This window comes from Cydia fagiglandana, chromosome 3 (genome assembly GCF_963556715.1).
Source record: "Cydia fagiglandana chromosome 3, ilCydFagi1.1, whole genome shotgun sequence".
Lineage (NCBI taxonomy): Eukaryota > Metazoa > Arthropoda > Insecta > Lepidoptera > Tortricidae > Cydia > Cydia fagiglandana.
In genome coordinates this window covers 22091177-22115677 of record NC_085934.1, presented here as the reverse complement: position 1 = coordinate 22115677, position 24501 = coordinate 22091177, and the positions used below count along the sequence as shown (strand labels likewise).

The 24501-nt window shown below is 36.9% G+C and overlaps 2 protein-coding genes across 4 annotated transcripts in view; one reads left to right on the top strand and one right to left on the bottom strand.

Annotated features, from left to right (window-relative positions):
- The window catches only part of LOC134680354 (small ribosomal subunit protein mS31), a 395354-nt gene that overhangs the window by 13285 nt on the left and 357568 nt on the right, over nt 1-24501 (top strand). The gene's annotated exons all lie outside the window — the stretch shown is intronic.
- The window catches only part of LOC134680342 (kinesin-like protein KIF13B), a 245555-nt gene that overhangs the window by 219916 nt on the left and 1138 nt on the right, over nt 1-24501 (bottom strand). For all 3 annotated transcript variants that reach the window (XM_063539462.1, XM_063539464.1, XM_063539463.1), the window contains exon 2: nt 17847-17931. In XM_063539462.1, coding sequence (XP_063395532.1) covers nt 17847-17931 — 85 coding nt within the window. The remainder of the gene's footprint in view (nt 1-17846; nt 17932-24501) is intronic.

Below are 24501 nucleotides of genomic sequence, written 5' to 3'. Positions count from 1 at the left end.
AAGGTTCCTTGTTAGGTCGACGAACTCGCGCGCATCTTAGCTGACATGATCTATTTGCGAAGGCAGATGATCTTAAGATGTAAGTAGTTGATTAACTTTAGGAAGGCCTCTGGATGTGTTAAAAATCTGACTACTTAATTACTACTTATTTAATAGGTATTTTAAATGTGAATGTTTGACTGTTTGTGTGTGCATATTTGGATGTGTTTCACGCAAAAACGGATTTCGATGAGGTTAAGATTGTAGAATACGTTCATTAAGATAATTCGTTTGAATTATCAACATCATGATCATCACAACTTACGAGCTTTGCTGTTGTCGGTGGAGTAATCGCCGCTGATATGAAATTCCCTCTAAATATATTCTCTCTAAGTATTTAGGACACTTTCTTATTCTTATCCTATTGTTTTCTTTTTTTTTATTATTGTTTATAAGTATTCTCTCATACAAAAAAAAAAGTACTTATATTATGTTTAATTATCTGTTAGTAAAAAACTTAAGTATAAATTTTAACCAGTTGTCAATGACAAATAGATTCCAAATTCATATCATTTGTAGTAAAAATAGACCTATAAACTATTATTACCTACTTTGACTAGACATGTTATCTTTGTAGTTTTGTTTGTTTTATGTTTTGGTTGTATATATAAGCAAATTACCATCAACCCGCATAAATGTTAATGTGGTTCAGTGAAGGGGACGGACTGAAAATCAGCGCTGCGCAGGCAATTTGTAACGAAATGACTGACGCAGCGTATGCTGAGCCCGTTCCTTTTGCCGCACAATTTTCATTTTTAGTTATTATATTTGTAACCTGTATGCTTTGTGTGTTGCAATAAATGGTTTCTTATTCTTATTCTTAAATTCAAATATTGTGTTTCAATGTAGCGTCAAGTGTCAAAACTACTGAGCGGATTTGATGAATGAGGTGTCAATCGGTTCGTTTTTATTCCCCGGGTGACATAACTCACTTCCGAAAAGGAGGTCAAGTACTTAAAAAAACATAGTTTCGTTTTTTACTTTTTTATTGCTGGTTATATATCAGATTGATTTATTAAAAGTAACGTAATTCGATACGAAATTGTTTAGCAAGAAGAATACAAGTTAAATGTTATAAAACAAAGTGAAATATTGCTGAAATGAATGTCTTTTAGCATTCAAATCTAACATCTCTAGATAATTAATGTTACAAAGTTTTACCGCAATGTTTTGCATAATGCAGATTGTTAGAAAGTTATAAGCTTTTGTTGACTAGCCAGGAAAATGCTTGGGACCTGCAGAGTTTTTTTCATTTGAATAGATTTAAGTTAATTCGCCTAGGAACTCTAGGTCGATATTTGGTTTGCGACTTGGTGATAGCCGTATTTCACGGACGATTATCACTTCGTTTCGCATGCAGCAATCAGAATAAGCGATCTTCAAAATCGAATCAAAACTAAATCAAAACTGTAACAAATTGTTCAATCCTGGTTCGATCTAATCCGGCCTCAAGGTTTTCAAAGTCCGAATGTCAAAGAAAGGACATACGGTCGCATTCAATACAACTTATTTTTAATTTATGACCCATTTTGTACCTTGTCACAGTGACAATAGTATGTGGTCTCCTATAGTTCGTTTTTTTAGCATTTTAGAAAGAACTCCACAGAAGCAAACGTGCAGTTTTTATCAGGCTCTTTAATTGTTAATAATTATTGAATTATCTAATGTAGCATGGTCAATACATATAATTTACTTCAAATTATTACCGCTAAAAGTGCCGGATTTGGAACCACAAGCTTACTTCTGCGAAGTTCTTTCTAATACTAAAAAAACGAACTATAGTCTCTAGCGACTTTCATATTGATTGTCACTTGACCAGGTACGATATGGGTCATAAATTAATACTTTCGACCGTACCTTGGTTAAAAAATTGAAAAAAGCCTACAAGTACAGTTTCATGAAGCGAGCAATCAAGTTGTTTTTCATTAGCATACAGAAATCCTACAACACAAAAGGTCAAAGGTGAAAGAATCACGTGCAATCGATCGGTACACCCAAGAGCAATGATGAGCGGGTCTCTTTGTATGGACGTTCAATTAATGGAGACTTGTTTTGATTGTTTTTAAGTATAATAGGCCAGGCGGATACTCCTGGAAAATTCTGGAATAATTGATGTTTATTTCATCTGTACAGCTGAGCATCTATTGGGCTTTTTTAAACCACCGTATACTCGTACCTTTTATTTACTTAATAAAAGGTAAAAAATATTTTTTTTACAGCCAGGTCGGTGGTGACAAGTTGCGGAAACTTTCCAAGAAATTACATAAGTTTTCGTAAATCTCAGGAAAAAAATTCAGTTAACAAAGAAAACTTTCAATTTGGATATGGAAAATTCCGATTCCCATATAAAAAATATGAGAATTTTGCTAAATACTTACCATGTGGAAAATTCGAAATTTTTGAAAGTTTCTGACGACACATCAATACCTAGCCTACGAAGCTGCATACTCTAAATTTAAACCCTTGAAAAGGCATTTAGGTGTGTGTTCATCGCAAATATATATTTGATATATAGGTATAAAATAGTAAGGCCAGTAGGTAATTCCGTACGCCGAGGTAATGAAATGCAAATCCCACCTTTCAGTCGTCGGTTGCGATAGTGCTGTTTAAATACATTAATGCAGCTTTCAACTCGCCCACAAGCTCTATTATTACACAGTTTTGGAGTTTATTCACTGCAGTGTTTACGTTATGTAAAGATCTAACTTTAGATTAGTTTGAAATACCCGCAAACTAAATAGAGGGATTATGAAGGGTTTATCCTTAAACGTGAGATCAGCACCACATGTAGGTGTAATTTTACTATTGGAATAGAATAGAATAATGATTTGTTACCACTCACACAGTCATACACATACAAGATTAAACAGGTAAAAATAATAAAATTAAACATGATTTTCTAAAACTGAACAAGAAAATAACAAGCAGTGTGACAAAAAGGATGATCTCCGCATTTGCTTTTCTTAATTTTTCTGCTCTACTGCGTTGCATTGCATTCTACACCATTAAATACATGGGTAAGATCATAGATCATAAAGTTATAAGCGGTTGCGCTCCCGTACTAAATTAGTATGGGATAGACGTGTGCGCCGCGCCGGCGCGCCGCCGCCGCCGGGCTTTTTGACCACGCCGCCGCCGCCGATAAATGATCGGCGTGAAATCGGCGTGACCTTGAGTGTTGTGAATTAGCTATTCCAAGTTGGTTTTTGGATTACAATATGGTTTTTTTTGTAATATTTATGTTACAGTTGTCAAATACCTATACATCAATTTTTCATTAAATGAAACTGAATAGCCAGTTGCAGAAACTATTTGACACACCAATTAAAGTAACTGAGTAATCCTAAGTATTCACCGTCAGCTGTTAACGAACGAACGAAGACTGCTGCTAGTGCTGCTTATACTTTGGACAGCTAGAAGAACAAACCCCTCCATTCTCAAAGAGTTCTATATCGCCACTCATCTCTTCCCAATATGCCATGGCTGAGCCCTTAGATTCTACGGACATATTATCCAACGCATGATGTGGAAAACACATGAATTTAATCCGAATGAATGACAAACATGCTTGGAGCATGTGTGAGATGGTCGAACGCTATGAAGAGGTCGGCTTGCGGCAGTCTGCATCGTGCAGTCCATACGGCTTATGACCGCGAAATGGAAACAAATTACATGTGGTCGCAAGCCTCAGCAATGAGAAAACGAGAAAGAAGATACGTCTCAGTGAGCCTGGTGCTTGTACGAGAAGAAAACCATTAAAAAGAAGTCATGTCATAACAGTCCATTATGTCTAGCAAATGTCAAGGATGTGTGGAGTTCTGTTTTATTAAAGTACGTCATTTTTAATAGGATAAGCCATGGACAGCTTGAAAAAACGGAGAGTTACAGATCGGATCGAAGGTCATTGGGACTAGGTAACCTCTTAATGCAAGCCAGTTACTAGGGAAATCAAGTTATTACACCTATCCTATATTCATTTACAAACCCTATTTTACTCAAAGCATATTCAAACTATACGTAGTTCACTGACCAGCAACCTGCATTGATCAAATTTTCAAGAAAAACAACGAATTAATGATGTTTCTTAAGAAACCTAAAACTCAAGGTCACGCCGATTTCACGCCGAAAACACGCCGCCGCCGCTATTTTTTTGGCAAACGCCGCCGCCGATCATTTTTTAATCGGCGCACACGTCTAGTATGGGAGCCTACTACAAAATTATTATGTAGATTGATAAAAGAATTTTGAAAGTACATGACAAATCTCGCGCCAGCTTTCATGCCTATTATATTTAATACCTATTATATTATCATAAATCAATGGAACATTGACAAATGGTAAGATATTTTTTTATTACAAAACTGATAAATAAGGAAAGGATTTCAGGAGACTTCAGAATTCTTCAAAGTGGAAGGGATTCTTCAGGAGTTAGGTTAGGGACCAGTCCAGGGAAGCTGAAACGATAAAATCAGGTTTCAATGGTCATCTACAAGATAAATGGTTATAGCACACAACGCAACATGAGTATACATAAATCGGTGACATGTTAAAATCTTGCTTGCAAAGAAAAGATGTAAAAATTTTGTCTTATACCATTTTTAATTTATGACATCAGAGACAATTGTCTGACTATCTTCCCCAAAAAGATGCTACGCCAATATCTGTCTGTCACTTTATCTCAAGGAAGCCATTAGAGTGACAACATCCAAATAAGAAAATCTTGTTTATTTCTATCTTTTCCTCTTGTAGTCTTGTACTCCCTTGACGCAAATTGGGTTGTTATCGTGAATTTTGACGAGCAGAAAATGAAAGCAGCAACAAAAATAAGCTAACAGAGCAAGTGTTCAAAATGATTTGTACACCTTATTATTACGTGAATTAATTAACGTGTGAAGCTCATTTCTAACATTTGACTATTAGTTTATTCATCAACTTTTGATGCGGTCTCTACAGTTGGTGCCCTAATATTAAGCAACCACTTTTCTATAAGGTTTTGTAAATGTTTAATTGACTTGTAAAAGAGCCGTTTATGTCTATTTACAAAATATTTTTTTGAGTTTTGCTAGTATATAACGACATGGGCACTTAAGTTGGGGCACTTACCAACTAACAACAATTTTAACTGACCATTTGCGTATCATGTGATTCATGTGTCTTTGGAATAAGGATCACGATTTGTCAGTGCGGGCGATCGTAGTATCGAACACACGGTTAACTGACAGTTCGTAAACCTTATTACAAAAGGCATAAGGTCCACCGATGGGCAGTTAAGAGCCCTAAATTTTAGGGCGATAAATTGTATTCAACGTTTATTAATTTAGGGCCTAAATACACAAAATAAATGGTTCATTAATTGACTCGTCTCTATTGAATTACGCTCAACTAAGTGAATCATACGGTGAATCGTCATCGCAAAGGCTATATCGGCCGAGTGATAATTTAGAGATACACGAATATTACGTCACCACCAGAGGGCATCACGTGTACACCGAAAATACAAATTTCGTTATCGCCTCTTTCGATCGAAAATAGCAGCAAGTGCGATATACACTGAGAGAAAAATCATCACCAGGAATTAAAAAACAGTTCTGTACTGGGGGGGAAAAATGAACTTTTAGTAATAATTATGGATGTTTGACTATTTCTGTAAAGTTTATTTATTTCTACAAACAGCTCAGTAATCCCAAATCTAATTTCAACAAACAGATAATAGAAATTGCAAGAACTAATAGAAATTGCAAAAGTCAATTTGTTCCTATTAGTTAACTCTCCTTGTCCCCGGATTAAGTTTATTTTTGTAATTCTAAGTGTGTTTTTGTTAGTCTTTTCTCTCAGTGTAGAGGGAGATAACGAAATTTAGTTTTTCGACGTTCGCGTTATGCCCTCAGATCAATAGTGTAGTTGGAATTGAGTTACCTTTTTGCGTTTTATATAGCTGTGCAATCAACTTGGTTTTTATTTTGCTCAATCAACGCCTGGAAAAACGTTTTTCGTTTTGTTTAGTGTTTGTTCTGATTTCGAGCGTTTGTATTGTAATATCGTAGAAGCAAATTGTAAATTGTATATAATTGATGTCTATACGTGTCTTGAAATTTGAAACAATCCTTTTAATGTCCTCTACAAATGGCTCTCGTCTACAGAAACTCAAGGTTCTATCTATCAAAAATAAAACAATGCATATTTCGGCAAATCAAAAAGCCTAAAAAACTGGATCCAGTCCTACAGATAAGTAGGTACACCAAGAGTTGAGTTTTTACTGAACTATTGCATTAGACATTATTCCGTGCTACATGCCTAGAATGGAATAGAGCGTCAAGCCTTATTAGCGAGTAAGTCATGTGACATCATTTAGCACTATGTTCTTAGATGACGCGATTTAAAGATGTTATGTTGAAGGTACTGATAAGCTGCAATTTATAAAAATAACATCGTAGTTTGCATTGCAATGAATATTTCAGAGAATATATTCATGCCTAAGACACTTTTAAATCACTACGGTATTGTACTTGGACTTGGTTACTTTTTCTTTAGTATATGATATTTATTTCAGTTTATAATACACAACATTTTATAGTTAGAAGATGTCTATCCATTCGTCAAATAACTTCAGGGGCCTAGAGAAGACAATCGTACATCGACAATCGCCAAACGAAAAACCACGTGACTATTTCCATACATTTGCCCCCTTATTCATAAACGTCTACCAAAGTTGACAAGCCGATAATAATCGTTTGTACCTTTCCGACGTATTGGTATGATGGAAAGGGACAACTTGTCAACTTTAGAAGACGTTTATGAATAAGGGGGTTGGAGTTTCCTATCAACTATAGTCATCTTGGCTAATACGGCCCTACTTCCTGAAAAAAGCCTCGCAATCTTTCGCTACCTTTCTATGCTGAACGCTACATTTTGTTTATACTGATGTAATGTAACAAGCTGGACAGCATAATGAGCAAACAACGAACACGTGTTTCTCAACGGGAGCCACATGTCGATCGTTGCAATCTTAGCTCGATCGACATTCGATACAGAGTCGTTATAAAATTCCTACGGCTTTATTTGGTCACAGACTGCAATGGCACTATACCGGATCAAACTAAATGGTGTATTACCCACAGCTAAGCTAGCATTTAGCAAAAGCAAGAGCTCTCTAGCCATCTGGAGGTCTATAAAAAGGTCTCTTATATCATTTTATTTTGAAGCTATATTTTGACCAACAAAATTGCATTTTTTTTAAAAACTAAAATAGATGACTGGGGATTGGCGGGATCTTGCTCAGTATAGGGAGGATTGGCAAGGGAGAGGGGAGGCCTTTGCCAGCAAAAACTATATTATAAAAAAAAGATGTCATAAAGGTACTAAAGAAAAAATTACCAAGTCCTCCAGTGGCGTACGCCAGATTCGAACGGACTCTCTCGAGAATATGCAAATGATGCAATCTTAGAAAGAATTGGCGTCTTTGACCAACTCTGAGGGTGACAGGCGACTAACTCTAAAGCAAAGTTTTTTTTAACAATTAGATTGGGATTATACCTCAAAGAGCTGAACGCAGCCCGTCTTAAACGGGTTTAAAATCTAATAAAAACCCGTCCAGGCCTTATTTCCCGCTGTGCCATTTCCTTTGCAAAACCGAGCAAGCAATTAAGGCCGCCTTGTGATAAACAGCCTTGGCGTTTAACAGTATTTCTTAATTTTCAGGAAATGGACGAATTTTGTTGTTTTGTTATTTCCAAATGGGTGGTGGAACAGATTTTATAAATGGATTATACAGGGTGATTCAGGAGACGTGAGCAGGATTAACACTGCGCATTTCGTAAATTATAAGCAACTGTTTCGTATCAGTATTTGTGAGGTTAACGTTAATTTTCTAGTTGTGTTGAAAAAAAAAGTTATTAATTTATTTCCGACATGCATGGTCACCCTAAATTTAGAATCTAAACTACCGGTATTCTGTGTCTAATTAAATGTCATCACTGTCATCATGGTCTGTTTACTTTTGAAAACTCGTATCTCACTCAAGTTGACAGTTTATTTTCTTCGTAATCAAAATGCTGTCATTACGGTTAAAGAGGTTTTATGTTTATTAATTAGGTCTGGTAGGGTGACCATGATTGTAGAGAATTAAATATGCCCTCACCAAAAAGTAAAAAAATAGGAAAAAGTGTGGTTATTTCACCTAAATCCGACGGTGATCGATCAATTATCAGTTACTGAGTGTGCAGGATTAGTCCTGCTCACGTCTCATGAATCACCCTGTATATAGCTGTAGCTACATTTACAGAATAATAAAATGGTTTCTAAGTGGTTGGGTAATTCTAATTGCTAATTCGTATAATCTTAGTGTACGAGTGAAACATTTTAATTAAAACTTTACTTACTACCAACCAACAAATCAGTCAATAATACACAAGAAATCGAATTGTTGGCATGTTGCGACATCAATGCTGTGTCTATTGTGAAATCTAGGTTTTTTCAAACAAGGACCTTGTTTGATATGGTTGTAGATCTCTTTAAGAGTATGTATTCGTTTTTTATTTATTTATTAGATTTGACCTATGGCATGGCAGCATTATGCAAAGCAGAAGGTGTTGAATCGGAAAGGTTATAAAGCAATCCAACCACATCGAATTAGGAGTTGTTCGATTGAAAAAAAAACACATTTTTTTTAAACGTTTTCTATCTTGTTATCATAAACTAAGGTAACAGTCCGTGTGAGTGCTTGCGCAACCACCGAGGCAACGCACCAATCAGAGCGTCGCAAATGGCCGCCGTTTTCAGAGCCGTTTATTTGGCAACGCAGTCGATCGCAGTACAAAACTAACGGCGCGATTCGGGAAATGAAATAGAAATACACTAGATATGAAATAACCTCCGCGCTGTCCCTGCGGTGCGGAGGTATCCATAACGGATTTTCGTCCCAATAAAAAAAAGGTATAGGTAGGTAGGTAAGGTAAGGTAGGTCATATCTAGTGAATCCTTAGAGGATATATCCAACGGAGACGCCATGTCTATAATTTTCGGTACAAAATAGTCTGCCGTTTTTTGCGGGGGAGGGGCACATCAAATGTATGCATAACGTCAACATGTTTGACATGTGGTTGACCATTGGCCGCCTTTTTTCGACAGAGGGGAACGCCTGTTAATGGCCACTCCGTTTGGTTATATTCTCTAAGAGTGAATCTAATTCATTTCCCGAATCGCGCCGCAGGAGGCCAATACAAACTTATGGCTCTTCTACACGATGGGCCAACGCCGGCACACCAAGGGACGCAGCCATGCGGTAGAATGAGATAGTAATATCACTTACTCCCTCTAACGCATAAATGCGTCCCTTGGAGTGGCCAGCGTTGGTCCATCGTGTAGAGGAGCCATTACACTTTGACATAAAAACGTTATCTAAATGTCATTTTGTTCACATTCGTCGGTGCGTGCCGCTCGTGCCAATGCTTGTACGAAGAAGAACAAGCGAGATGCACGCACGAATGAAAGTGATGCCATGTCTTAGCCTTATACACGCCGGCCCAGCAGTTATTCATACAGCTCAAAATCCTGACATTACCATCTATTTTCATTCTGGAAGTTGGCAAGTACGTCCGTCAGAATCTCGAATCGTTCAGTAAGAAAAAATGGAAAAGCGGTCGTTATCACGAGAGCAGACAACACGACCTGGATGTGCCAAAGCACCGGCTTGCTAAGGCGGCCAATAGCTTGCACGTTTTGGGTCCGCAAATATTTAATAAAATCCCTGCTACCATTAAAAGCACTAAGACACACTTGGGCTTTGCCCTAAAATTAAAATCATTGCTGTTACAGAAGGCCTACTATTCCGTCTCTGAATTTCTATCCGAATGAAGTTAAATAACTTAGACATGCATTGCATAATTGTGTGTTGTGTCCCATATTAGTGCAGCATTTTTTATTTATTACCTTTATTTTATTTTTAATTTTTTTGATATTATTTTTTATTTTATTTTTTATTTTATTTTTTATCTTTCAAATTGTAATATTTGGCTAGACTTATATCGACCAAGATCTGAACCGAAACTCCGAAAACTGATGTAATATTTGAATTTTTAAATACTTAAATTGACCAAACCTTAATTTATATTATTGCTATCTGTACATATTATTGTTAATGTTATTATCTGTTTGACAATGTATAATCATTACTGAATAAAGGAATATGAATATGAATATGAATATAGTTACTACAATATGAACATACCGGTAAAATGTATGAAAAAAATTGCCTGTTAGGCTTTGGCATCATAAAAAGCTGTTAAATTGAGCAGCTAAGCTGTTAACACCAAAAAGGTCCGGTCTGCTAAGAAAGTATGTGAAGTACGTCACTAATCTAGATATAATCTTATCTTTTGTGGTTATAAGAGCGAAACGACTACACGTTTATCTACTCACTCTGTACTGTTATATTAAATATGACACTGACACTGAGAAAGTTCATGTAACGTAAACAGAAGTAGGTCAAAACATATTCTCGATTTTTTTTCTTTTTATGTTTTCCAGTGACATATACTTTATACACACACACACTCACTCACTCCGTTGGCTCAGCGACCCAAAATGAGACTTGGCCTCCGACACAAGACAACGCCACTTTTCTCGGTTCTGTGCGACCTCTCGCCAATTGCTGACTCGAAGTTCGCGTAGGTCCTGATATACTTTATGCCATACGATAAATAAATAACCATTATTTCTAAATTCTAATAGATTAATTAACGTATGCGGAGTGAAATTTGGACAAAGTTCAATATTATTTGAAATAAAAAAAACACCATCCTTTTTTAAAATAATTATGTTTTTATAATAATGTATATATCAAGGCTTAGTGTAAAAAATAGGTTACTCCCATGCGAGATGCTTTACGGCAGTTCTGTGGTACTTTGTCCATCGCTGTCGAAAACACAGATGTCGGCATTTTATTCAGCTCCGATTTTATTTTTCGAATCAAACTCTGTAGATTTTTGGGACGAAAATTATTGCAATATACTCGCCTCTTTAGATTTGCCCAAAAATCTTCTATAGGGCGAAGTTGCGGAACATTAGGTGGATTTGATGTCTTCGGTACGTATGGGATGTTTAACTCCGCCATTTTGCAAAGGGTTTTTTTGGAATAATGGCTTGAGGCTAAGTCTGGCCAAAACACTACATTTTCTCCTCTATGACTCGTATTTATGAAATCCCGCACTAATGGCAAACAACGCTCTATGTAGCGGTCGGCGTTCACAGCTAAACCTGACTCAAAGAATACAGGCTTAGGCATTCCGCGTCGACTGATGGCAAGCATAAGGACTGTATCGTTTATTATAAATACAACTTTACTTAGCCGTTTTTTCTGGTATTATATTTTTATTAAAAAATTACACATATAGTTTAATTAGTGCTTTAATAATAAGTAACATTTCGTCCTGGGAGATCACGTAAAGCATATGGTTTGGACAATATTTACCCAATCCTCCCGAGTAACTACAACGATTTTGGACAAATACTACAAGAAAATTTACGGTTTGCGAACAAGACGAGATATTACTCAAAAAAAATCGTACTATGTAAACAGCAATTACATATGATTCGTAAAGCGAAACATCTGGGCATAGTCTAATCATTTCTTTTAGTTGGAAAAAAAGTTTTGGATCTGTGCTTGGTGGCCTTTTAGAGAATATGGCATGTTACTTAAGACAACCCCGACTTTGGTATACAATATAACCATCATGGAGCGTTTCTATCGACCCGTTCTAGCCATGGTTCAACGCCATGAATGTCCGTTAGGCTTTGGATTTCGGTAGATTCTTTTAGCTGTTTCCCTCATTTCGCTGGCGTCAGAAATTGACGGGAATCCAAAATATTGCATAAAAAGTCGTTTTCATGTAAAGATAAAAATTCACCACATTTATTCTGTGGATGTTCAATTGAGCAATCATGAAAAGGACACTTAGATGGCATATTTTGGCAGCATATTAACGTTTTGTTTCTTTAAATCGTACCAAGGAATCGGTGAAATAGTCTCAAATTAAGCTCGATAGGCTTGTCCAAATTACACTTGCTAGACGGTATTAAAATCATCATAAAGTCCCTAAAATAAAATAAATGTAAAACCTTCTTACATCAGATATGGCTTAAAAATACCCCCAGAGTATACCTTAAGAACATAGTAATACAAAATAATACACACGTCAACAGTTAGACCAGGTTTTATTTGTATTTATAATAAACGATACAGTCCTTAGCAAAACTTTTTTAGGAAATTTTGTATGCTCAACATATTTCACGTTCTCATCGGTTGGACCATTGGTGTTCTCAAAATAGTAATTGCCTTGCCACTCGTTTCCATCTAACGTGAAATATGACTCGTCATCCATAACGCAAGTGACATTGTTTTTAGCGTAAAATATTTCTTTGACTAATTTACACAACCGTACTTTCTGAGTGATTTCTTGGTTTTCAGAGACAGTGGGCTTAACTTTTCTACATCGCTTATCAATGCCCATGTCTTTAAGATATTTTTTAACAGTTTTGCCGTCAGTTTTAAATTTTCTTCCGAGCTCTCTATATACTAGAGGAGTTGTATGAAAACTTGTAGGTGAGGGTCAAAATAATTCCCACAAAGACGGGGTTTGATTTTTTTAGTTCTTTGTGTGTATCTAGGGATTGCAATCCGGACTGGTTTTGAATCCGGCCGGATCCGGCCGGATTTTGGCCTCAATCCGGCGGATCCGGCCGGATCCGGCCGGATTGGTATTGCGGATAAAAAAATTCATCAAGTCACGTATTTTATCATGTTTTTAGCGTTATATGCGAAGTTAAGGATATTTTTAATGGATTAATAAAACGGGTGTCTTAACAGGAGACCTAGGCTCTCCGAAACATGTCGCGCGAGTGACTAAAAACAAGTGAGTCTAAACCGTAAATTATTCAATGTTAGTATGTCTCACAACAGTTTAATTCGATGACGGCTGTTTTAAGTTTCAAAAATCAACGTTTTCATTACTTAACCACAAATAAAATCTTCTTTTTCTCTTAAAATATCTATAGCCCAACCCACATTTCCAACAAAAAGGTGCTCTCAATTCAACCATTTTAGTTTTAGCAAACAAAATCAATAAACGTGTATACCTATACAAGTACATTTAGTAGCATAATAATAACAAAATAACATATAAATAATAATAATAAATAAATATTATAGGACATTTTTACACAAATTGACTAAGCCCCACGGTAAGCTCAAGAAAGCTTGTGTTGTTGGTACTCAGACAACGATATATAATATACAAATACTTAAAATTAAATACATAGAAAGCAACCATGACTCAGGAACAAATATCTGTGCTCATCACACAAATAATTGTCCTTACCGGGATTCGAAAACCCAGGATCGCGGCTCCACAGGCAGGATCACTACCCACTAGCTAGGTCAGACCGGTCGTCAAAAGTCAACATATATTTCTCTATTTAATTTTATAGATATTTATTCATTATATTTTAAATGCAGGTAACACTTATTATAAGTGGGCTAAAATGGTTTGTACAAAATAAAACGAAAGAACATGTACATTAAATTACAATGTAACAACACAATAAATTGAATATAAACCAATCCAGTACTTACGGTGCACGGAAATCTCACGACACATATATCGTCGGCTAGAAGACTGGCGTCAACTAACAAACAAGTTGTTGTGTTGCTGTTTGCGAGCGAGAAAATTCGAATACTGGCGAGAACTTTTAAATTTTAGCAGTGTTTTAAGCTGTTATTTTATATTTTAGCGCTTTATTTCACTTTACCGGATCCGGGACCGGATCCGGTGAATTTTGCCGGATCCGGTATCATGAAAAATGTGTCGGATCCGGCCGGATTACCGGATCCGCCGGACCGGATTGCAATCCCTATGTGTATCTTTACGACATACTAAAAATATATCAAAATAAATGCATGCAAAACGCATTTATTGATATTTGAAATTTGAAAAATCAAAAAAAATATTAAAAATCGTGTGTGGTATCAAATGACAGGAAATTACACGCTAAAAAAGATTGTGAGGTTGATTTTACAAAATAAAAATAAAAAACAAAGTGGTGGCTTAAAAACTGAATTTTTTTTCAATGTTGAAAATTATTTTCTACACTGAAAACTAAACTAAACTATTATAGTTTTGCACATCAAAATACATTGTGTAAAAGAAAAGAATATTTAATTCATGAATACTTATTTTTAATTATATTAATATAATATGAAAAATATAGGCTCTATATTAATTTTAAAAGTTTTATCAATAAACTGAACGCACTTCAAAGGAGGTGCTTGGCAGAATATAAAAAAAAAAACAAAAAATGATTGTAGACTGGTCATATTTTTGTAAAAATCGATTTCGACTTGCAAATTATATTACTTTTTGGAAACCGGGTTTTTGACCCTAATTAGACCCCGCTGAATCCGAATTTGCTCGATCGAATTCTTGGTCTTTGTGGGAATTATTTTGACCCCAAAGGCTATATTCTCTCTACTAATAAGATTGTGCGACACGGCCGGCCGTAATTTTCTTTAATCGAGCTCTCTCAGAAACCTTGCTCAAGCTGGAATAGTTTCCAGAACCAGGCTTTCTGGCAGTGGTTTTCATCAAGGCAAAGGACGCCAGAATATTGTAAATAGTGCTTCGACTCTCACCCATTTGCACAAAATGTTCCACCACCTTTGATTTCGGCCATAGGGGATGGCTACTAAAGAAATTACATACTGTTTGACGACGGCGTTCTTGTTGATTTACCATAATTACAAAATTAAACAACCAATCTTTATGAGACTTACCAAACTGATTGACAGATATATTGGCTTTACATTGACAACACATATTTTTTATTTAGTTTTTTGTGTTTTTATATTTTATATAACAAACTTTGACCAAATTTCACTCCGCATACGTTACTGTGTTTTCATCGAAACCTATGAATTAATACTACCGTGAATTATTATTTATTCATATTCCAAAAATTAACCATCTGGCTGAGCTCAGAGGTAAAAGTGTGGGAAACACGTGAAACGTAATTGTAAATAGGTCTCGCCATTTTACCCCCTTGCGGTTTTGAACAAATTTTCCTGCTTCTTGGCGATGGCGCTACGAGTTACATAAACATCGTACATCAAATTAACGTTAAAATATTGCGAGCACGTGACATGTATTCATAACGAATCATACAGAAACGACAAATTTTCCACACAATCAAACGTTAACGAACGTACCCTATACAGTTTATACAATAGGCCCTTAATCGTGGCATAGATACAACCACTAAATTATGTAACTGAATCAGACCAGATGGTGTTACTAATTATAGAAGGGTGACTCATATGTAAGTCAGTGCCACAGATAAGTTTCAATAGACGCTTGTTGAATATGTACAAACTTATTTACATACTAAGAACACGACCAAGACAATTTCCGAAGGGCACTCGAGAGATTCGCTATTTGTATGAAAACTGGACAACCCAATAGATATGTTATTCGTGACGTTGTACAGTCGAAGGTTTTAATTTATGACACATTTCGTACCTTATCACAATTGACAATCAATATGAAAGTCGCTAGACACCTCATACATTGTCACTGTGGCAAGGTACAAAATGGGTCATAAAATAAAATCTTTGACTGTACATTACATACAGCGCCAGTGCCAACGAACTAGATTACCTGTAGAAGTCTGAATAGAGCTCAAGAATGACCGTTTTAGATAGGACATTTGATATTTTGTATTAACCCAACTCTTCAATGTTCATGCCATACAAGACAAAAAACCTACATTTCCTTATTAATTACACTAATTACTTAAATATGCATGAATCAAATGCGTCGAGGAAATAGCATATAGCCTTCAAGCGGTCTTCCTCCGTTGCAAGCTTTAACTAGGGCAAGGATTGAGCTAAGGCCACATTTGTTAGCACACAAAAATGCATTATGTTACGTACGTTTACGTTCCGAAACTGATAATGAATTATTTTTTTTAAGATACAAAAGATGGTTCTTAATGTAAAAGACACTAAATATGTTGGTAGCTTTGCTCCAGATTCTACCGTAGATACGCGCGTGTTACGCGTTTGGTGCGTGTTGGTCTTAAAATTTTTGTTATTTTTTCCATCGGGACTACTTTTTCACGTATGATGGTTCTACGGTGCTGCCACCGTAGAACCACTTACTGCGATCCCAACACACTCGATGTTACTTCCACCTAGGGCATGCTCCCGGGAATTCCCGGTTCTTATATTCCCGGGAATTCCCGGGAATTTTATGGTATTAAAAGAACCGGTACTGAAGACCCGGTACCGGTACTTCCCGGTTCTCATCATATGACTATTTATTCCCATTTCAATAGTACTAATGTTTTAGTACTTTAGCTCGGGACATTATATAACATTTAATAATGGTTCTATGAAACGGGGGACCCAAATAACCCGACAAACTAACCTAGTAAAGTAGGCATTCGTGCAGGCAGGCCGTGCCGTCATATAGTGCTGAGTGCATCGACTACGCTACGGCTGTGTGTCTCGGCTCAGGCGGAGGCAATGTGTGCCGGTTAATTTCGTAAATTAGGTTGGAACGCCAATTAAGTGTTTGTTTATAATAAAATAAGTCATTTATTAATTCTTATGCAATTATTTTTATGAAAATAAGTTATTCATAAAGATTGTACGCTAACAAAAACAATTTCTTAAAAGTAATCAAAAGATGCCTTGAGAACCGGGAAGAACCGGGAATCCCGGTTCCGGCCACGCCCAGAACCGGAAAATGAAATTCTTGGTACCGGGACCGGTACTGCATGCCCTACTTCCACCTGCAGACCTACACTTTACTCGTATTACTTTCAATCGAGTATCAAAATTTTTCGAATTTTTTATGTCGCCAAGAGAGACAAGTAAAAATTAATAATGTTAGTGAGTCTCGAGACAGTTCCAATCCTACTTGTTCAAATTAGGTTATTGCATGAAATGTTTTAGCTCAACTAGGTTTTACAGTGCGGACGAAGCATCGGAAATGAAGAAAAACTTGTTTTTCTCAGTCCCGTTTTGTGACATAAAGAGTACAAAGATATCGAGCACAGAGTCAGAAAACTAAAAGGCAAAGTCCGTCGGGAGCTCCGGAAAGCCGGAAGCCGGACGGACGGTGGCCTGGTATTCGAGTAAACGTGCAGTTTTTACAACTTACTCGGTGGAACTGTGAATAGAAAATTTAAGGGATTGCATATTTGTATGACTATAGCGCTGTTGAAGTCAAAATACAGATCAGTTGCAAAAAAACTGGGCGTTAATCATAGATAAAGCTCTTTTAAGGTCGAATGTGACGCTCCAAGCCAACACACCCTGACTTAACAAACTATGGTAGACTTGCTTTTTTTAAGATTCGGCCCGCGAGATACTTTTGGACATTTGCGGAAAAGAAGCGGAAGAGCCAACGGCCATATAAGGCCCTGGCGGCCTAGCCATGGTAACATTCGCTTGCGCTTCGCTATGGAATCGCTTTGGGTCTCTCTATCACTCTTCCATATTAGTGTGAGTGTCAGTTTCATTTCGTTCGCTACGGAGCGTTAGCGATTGGCCTGATGCTTAAGCTTTCGTCTAGTCTTAAAGAGGTTCTTTCCTTTGTAGAAAAATATTATAGTATCAAATATTTTTGCATTTTGCACGATCTGCTCTGCATCGGGACTCGTATAATCAGCGAAAAGGAAAGCCAAAACTCTAACCGTAGGCTTCGAGCGAGGACCTATGTAGCCGTGATTAAAGTTTGGAGCCCTGGCCTTACCTGTCTTTGTCGTGAGCCTGTGGATACTGCAACACCGTCTGCTGTTGTTCCATGTCCACCACGCATTGTGTGCCGAGTTCGAGTTCTGGAAACAAACGAAAGCATGAACCATGTTTAATATTTCCTTGTTTATATAGGCATACGAACAAGGTCAATAGGGAGAAGACCGACTACAAGCTTTTTAATCGCTGTTACCTATTTTGTAAACTAACTCCATCAGTCATCACGTACAGAAGGTCGGTAAAGCAGGAGTGAAACTCTTCCTTTCTGACTAAGTCTGAGCGACTTACGTATACAAATACGAGAGTTACCCTATGACGATTATTATATTACCAAATTGACCTTACTATCAATACGTCTTCTACTCTCATCTCTATTTGGTACATGGTACACTTTATTCCGTTTTTAACAAGCTTTTATTAGGTCGACCTGTATGTAACTATGTAATGGAATCTAAGGTAACTAATTTAACCATCTTCCAAGGATCGTAGCGTCATGAAAATTGGCAGCTGTATGTAGTTTTGATGACAATACAATAATATGGTACTGTCAAACTGATCTGATGATGGAGACAGGAGGTGGCCATGAACTCTCGACCTGTATGTAACTAACTATGTAATGGAATCTAGGTAACTAATTTAACCATCATCCAAGAATCGTAGCGTCATGAAAATTGGCAGCTGTATGTAGTTCTGGTGACAATACAATAATATGGTACTGTCGAACTGATCTGATGATGGAGACAGGAGGTGGCCATGAACTCTCGACCTGTATGTAACTAAATATCTAATTGTGTTAGGGGTTTTTGGAATTGTCTCGATGAGTATTACTTGTCTGTCGTAAGAAAAGTACAGTCAGCGATAAAAGCTTGTACAAAAAATTATGTTTTTGCCAAAAACTTATTTCATATAATAATTTCTACCATTTTACGTATAGAATACAGCAAGTTCCATATCTTAATTATTTCGAATTGAAACGAAATATATTTAGGCGCATAAGGTTTCCTGCCTTTTCCATAAAATGTGAAGATCGATCGGTCATTATTGTAACGTAAATTCCTATCTTTTACTCAAGCCTTTCCGGCATTTTGTAAAAATTCCCAACGGGTTCTTCAATTTTATATCATAATGGCAAAGCATTTTCTTATAAATTCGAAATATTGCGGTCACGTCACGGTTATGAGGATGAAATAGGTCGAATAACGGCCGATGACCCAAATATACGACGAAGTATTCATCAATTTAACTGAAACTTGAAGGACTTTAGTAAGTTTCATATGACATTAATGTATTTGAGTATAAACAAACAACAAACAAACATGGGCGGCGGTAATCGCTTACCACCAGGTGATCCGTCTGCTCGTTTGCCTCCTATTTCATTAAAAAAAAAAAACAATTTCACAGGCTATTTGACTAGCAAATTGGGTCGGAAATCGGAGAATAAGGGGACTCGAAAAGTTAGCGACTTGATCATTTTGATAAACGGAATTATCAATGTCACTCCTTGTATGCAGCGTACAGTCGACGTCAAAGGTATGTTTACACTTTTGTACTTTACTCCTTTGTAATAAGGCGAAAAGTGTAAACATATTTTTGACGTCGACTGTACATTAAAATGAGAGCGTGAATACGCCTTTTGTAATACGTAAATACATTGACAGATCGACGTGCATTTTAAGATTGGCTTAACTCTACCTAGGGCATGCAGTACCGGTCCCGGTACCAAGAAATTCATTTCCCGGTTCTGGGCATGGCCGGAACCGGGATTCCCGGTTCTTCCCGGTTCTCAAGGCATCTTTTGATTACCTACTTATGAATGACTTATTATCATATAAATAATTGCAAAAAAAATAATAAATGACTTATTTTATTATAAATAAATACTTATTGGCGTTCCAACCTATTTTACGAAATTAACCGGCACCCTTTGCCTCCACCTGGGCCGAGCCACACGGCCGGTAGCGTAGTCGATGCACTCAGCACTATGACGGCACGGCTTGCCTGCACGAATGCCTACTTTACTAGGTTAGTTTGTCGGGTTATTTGGATCGCCCGTTTCATAGCACCATTATTAAATGTTATATAATGTCCCGAGCTAAATTACTAAAACATTACTACTATTGAAATAGGAATAAATAGTCATATGATGAGAACCGGGAAGTACCGGTACCGGGTCTTCAGTACCGGTTCTTTTGACACTATACAATTCCCGGGAATTCCCGGGAATATGAGAACCGGGAATTCCCGGGAGCATGCCCTAACTCTACCTTAAAGTCACGGAAACTATTTCAAAATCATAGCACTACGAATGTCGCCTGTAAGTCTAGTAGAGCAAGCACGTACATCAAATTCATATTCCGAGTACAGAATAAAGACAGAATGTGCCTTCCGAATGCTAATGAAACGAGAACGTCGCTGATTGACAAGCACTATGTTTGTAATTTCATATCTCCGGGTTGTGTATGTGTGTGTATGTTTCTAAAATGTCAATTCAAAGTTTACTCGTACCCTACAGCTCGTTAAGCCACTGTGAATTATGAATCATTTCGTTGCAGTTAAATTAAATGAAAAATATGTTATCAGCGATATTTAATGACTAATGAAATGACACGTTTCAGAAACAATGATTGTGTATGTGTCAGTGCGTAGGTTTCGAGAAAAGGCACCAATATTCGTGATGACATCTATTGTATTGCGTTCGTGACCCACAAATGGTCTCGCCGGAAGATCAGCGCTGACTTTTGGGTTAGCATTATGCTGAGGCGGAACCATTTCGTGGTAAATGTTTCTTCTATCACGAATAAATGCGATGATTCTGCTTCCGTTGATTCTGTATTTATTATTCATGTTAATTGTCTTGCTGCCTTCACACAGTGGTACAATCGGTATGAAATAGATAGTGACAAGCAAACCGTCAAAAACGGAGCTTACTCCCCTTAAAGGTTCCAATTCCAACCCCTCTGGTGCTGAGGGTGTAATTTCTTACCAACAGGCGATTCGCGTGTTCGTTTGCCTTCTAATCGAAAATATCAAAATGACGTATCTGCACAATCAATTTATTGCACAGATAACTCTAAATACGATAGCACAGATAATTCGCCATACTTCCTGTAGCATGTTCGCATTATTTCCTGAATTTCCATTCATCACAAAGCCTTTAGCAACCGTAGCGTGTTCGCAATACTATACGAGTAGATGCAACACAGACGGTGAGTCAGACGATACCTACTTGAAGCCGGTTGTGGCCGTGTTTGATGCCAGACTACGTAAACGGTACAAACAGCAACACTGTCCATCCATGGACTTTATGCCTTTTGTAATAAGGTTTAAGAACTGTCAGTTAATAATGTGGGTGATGGAGACGGCGTTGGTTCTAGGCAAAATAAGCTGTTAGCGGGTCAAGAGCCGGACGAACACTTTTGTGAAGAGTTTATTTGTATAAATGTATAAGTAAAGGACAGTTACCGGAATTGATTTTTTTAGACATCGTAGTAGAGACTGTTCTTTTGACAAGGACAAACACAGCCTGTCTCTACGACCTTTGCGAATCTGTTCTACAAGGAACATCCATTTTTTGTTTCATGAGGTTTGGCAGAGCAGACGCATTTTTTGGGCAAAAGCTCAGCCTCACTGTGCAGAGGGGGAACGCGGCCAGTGTCCTGGGAACAATGCCTCAGGCTAATTTAAGTTTAGACTTATGATCATTGGTTTGGCGCTATACTCTAACGCACTCCTTACGGATGTCGGGGCGTCTTTGAGGGAAGGAACACACTATAGTTATTTAAAGATTATAAAGTATTAGAAGACAACAAGAAGTAAAAACTTCGACGATCTTCGCTTTTGGATCGAAACATGACGACTTAATAAAACGTGACTTACGTGAGTGACCTGTTAAAAATAATTTCAATAATATCCAATGTCTTTTATTTCTCAAACCTTATTTTGTCACCACGTAAAATCTTGTTACCTGTACAAATTAAAGATGGAGGATCTAGTTCAAGGTCGAGTGAAGGTCGCTGAAAGCCTATAAATATGTAACAGGGCAATTTAGTTGGCGGACACGAAGATAATATTACTATTTCAGAGTAAATGCCACATCGTAATACTGGTAGTTTAATTTTCATTGTTCGTTTAAGTTTATGTCTTTTTTTATCAGCCTAACTTAGTGTCCACTTCTGGGCTGGGCGTAGGCCTCCTCTTGTTTTCTCCACTCGGCCCTGTCGTTGGTATTTTCCCACCTATTTCGGTAGTTCAGTCATTATAGATTTTGACCTGTGAATAATCAGTTCTTGGATTTTTTTTTCGTAGGTCCCTCAGGGGGGTCACTGGGAGTGTAAATTCAAAAAGTAGACTGAATCAGGCTCCTGTGTATATTCGAAAAACGTTTTTTCTTGAATAACTCGGCCATTTTTGATTTTACAGTAAAACCGTGAAGACAAAATTGTAGGAAATTTGATTCTTTACAAGTTTAGTCCTCACAATTTTTCTTCTAGGATCGATATTTTGGAAATTAAAACTTCATTGTGAGTTCTAATACATATATAACTTTATTAGCATTAGAAATAAGGTAAACAATCTTGATGAGTCTTTTAATTGAAAAACACATTTTAAAAATAAGTTACGGCAAATATGTAACAATTATGAATTTAATACGATCATTTATGTTCTTCTCTTCTGTTTTCATAAGTAATGGTTACTGATTTTTGAAAGACTTGTCAAGATCGCTTACCTTCTTTCAAATTCATTCTAATGCTAAAAAAACGAACTATAGAACACCATACAAACTAGAATAGGAATATACACTTATGATGGATGTCTAAACAGCTGTAAAAGTAAACAACGGACATCAATCGTCAATTCAATACGATTGCGCCAACTTCTTCGAAAGTGGAGCGATCTTATTAAGGCACCACAACAAACTGACCAATAATATACCCTATTACAAAGACATTAAGTCCACAATGGGCAGTCGCACAACGGTTATCTACCGTGACGAATGCTGATTGTGCGAATTGCTTTGTTTACGTAATATCATCCTGGGTTTTGTTTTCCGGATATTTGTAATGTTCTTACGCCATAAAAAATTGCGATACGATTTGAGTAAAGACATCGTTTAGAAGAGATTGTCGAACGAAACCGCTCGTTATTTGATTTTCTTCGGTTTTGACTATTTGTGAAATAGATATCGTTATTATCGTCATCTTTTCATAGATTTTCTTCATCATTTTTCATTGCAAACCTCATGCCGAGTTAGCTAGTTCATACTCTATTTGAAATTGTAATATCTGGGAGACCTATCTGGAAAATATGAAAACTCATGCGTTTTTTTTTTTTATTATGAATGGGCTTACTCATGGCCACAGACTAGCCGAGGCGTAGACGTGGCCTACGATGGAGCGAGCTCGCCCAGAAGGTGCCTGTTCACTCTTGATTTCCCAGAGATAAGACCTAGCCCATCCATTTTTCGCCCCCGCAGACCCTCATAGCAAATTTCATCGATCTCGTTAGAGCCGTTTCCGAGAACACCGAAATATATAAATATACAAGAATTGCTCGTTTAAACGTAAAAGATTGTAACATATTATACAGAGCTGCATTTTATTGTCATTTGTTCCAACATCCGGCAACTTTAATGTCACATTTAATCGTAAAATGTCGATATACAAGAAATTCGTCAATTCTCGTGATTCTCTTTACATTCACGGTGCAAACTGCGACATCCTCGCACGTGTACATTTTAACACAAATGTGTATGAACATAAGTGTGTGTGGTGTCATATGTGTGTGTGCAATTCAGCGCGTGGTACACGCTGCATTGCAAATGATGCGCCGTTTCTCCGAATGGCTTTTCAGAGCGGCACCGAGACGTAGATTTACCTAAAAGTGACAAGGCTACTATGAAGAAGCTAGCTTATACGATGTGGATTTACCTACATGTCAAAAGTTAGCTTATAAAAGTGGAGGATGCGCGTGGAACAAAAGTTTGAGGCAGGGGAAATGTCCAAAAAGGCCCAGGTGGGTTTTGAACACACAACCTGTGGTCTGTTGCAGTTTACTGGATCCTATGCTGCAGCTGTAGTGTTTATGTATTTAAAATTTGCTAGAACTATTTTTCTAAAATTAGTTGTTGTTAGTTGTTAAACACACGTCGTTGTTGTTATTTTAGTTTTTTTACGGAAACCAATTAATAAATAACGAAAGAAATATTTACCAATATAACGTAATAAAATCATATCTCGAAAATTACGAAAAATCGGCTGACATACATGGGGTATATTCTGATAGCCCAGGACGTGAGGATTCTAAAAAAAATTATTGGACGACAAGGTTTGGACCACCCTATATAGTATATCAACCTGAATATTTTCCATGCCTTAATAGGCCACTGAATTCTAGAATAACAGCCTTAGAAAGTGTAATAAGATAAAGATCTGTAAGTTTATGCTCACTTAAACCAAGGTCATGACATTTAAAATACAGGAAACCTGTTTAGCTTCTTTTTTAATACCTACAGTTTTGTATACAGGTGCAAATGTCTCGTATGATATGGCAACATACAAGTCATCTTACAGAAAAATGTAGGTTTCAATGTGATCTGATAAGATTCACGAACTGCATAACACATTGTTGTCTCGAAAAGAAATTGTAAACCTTAT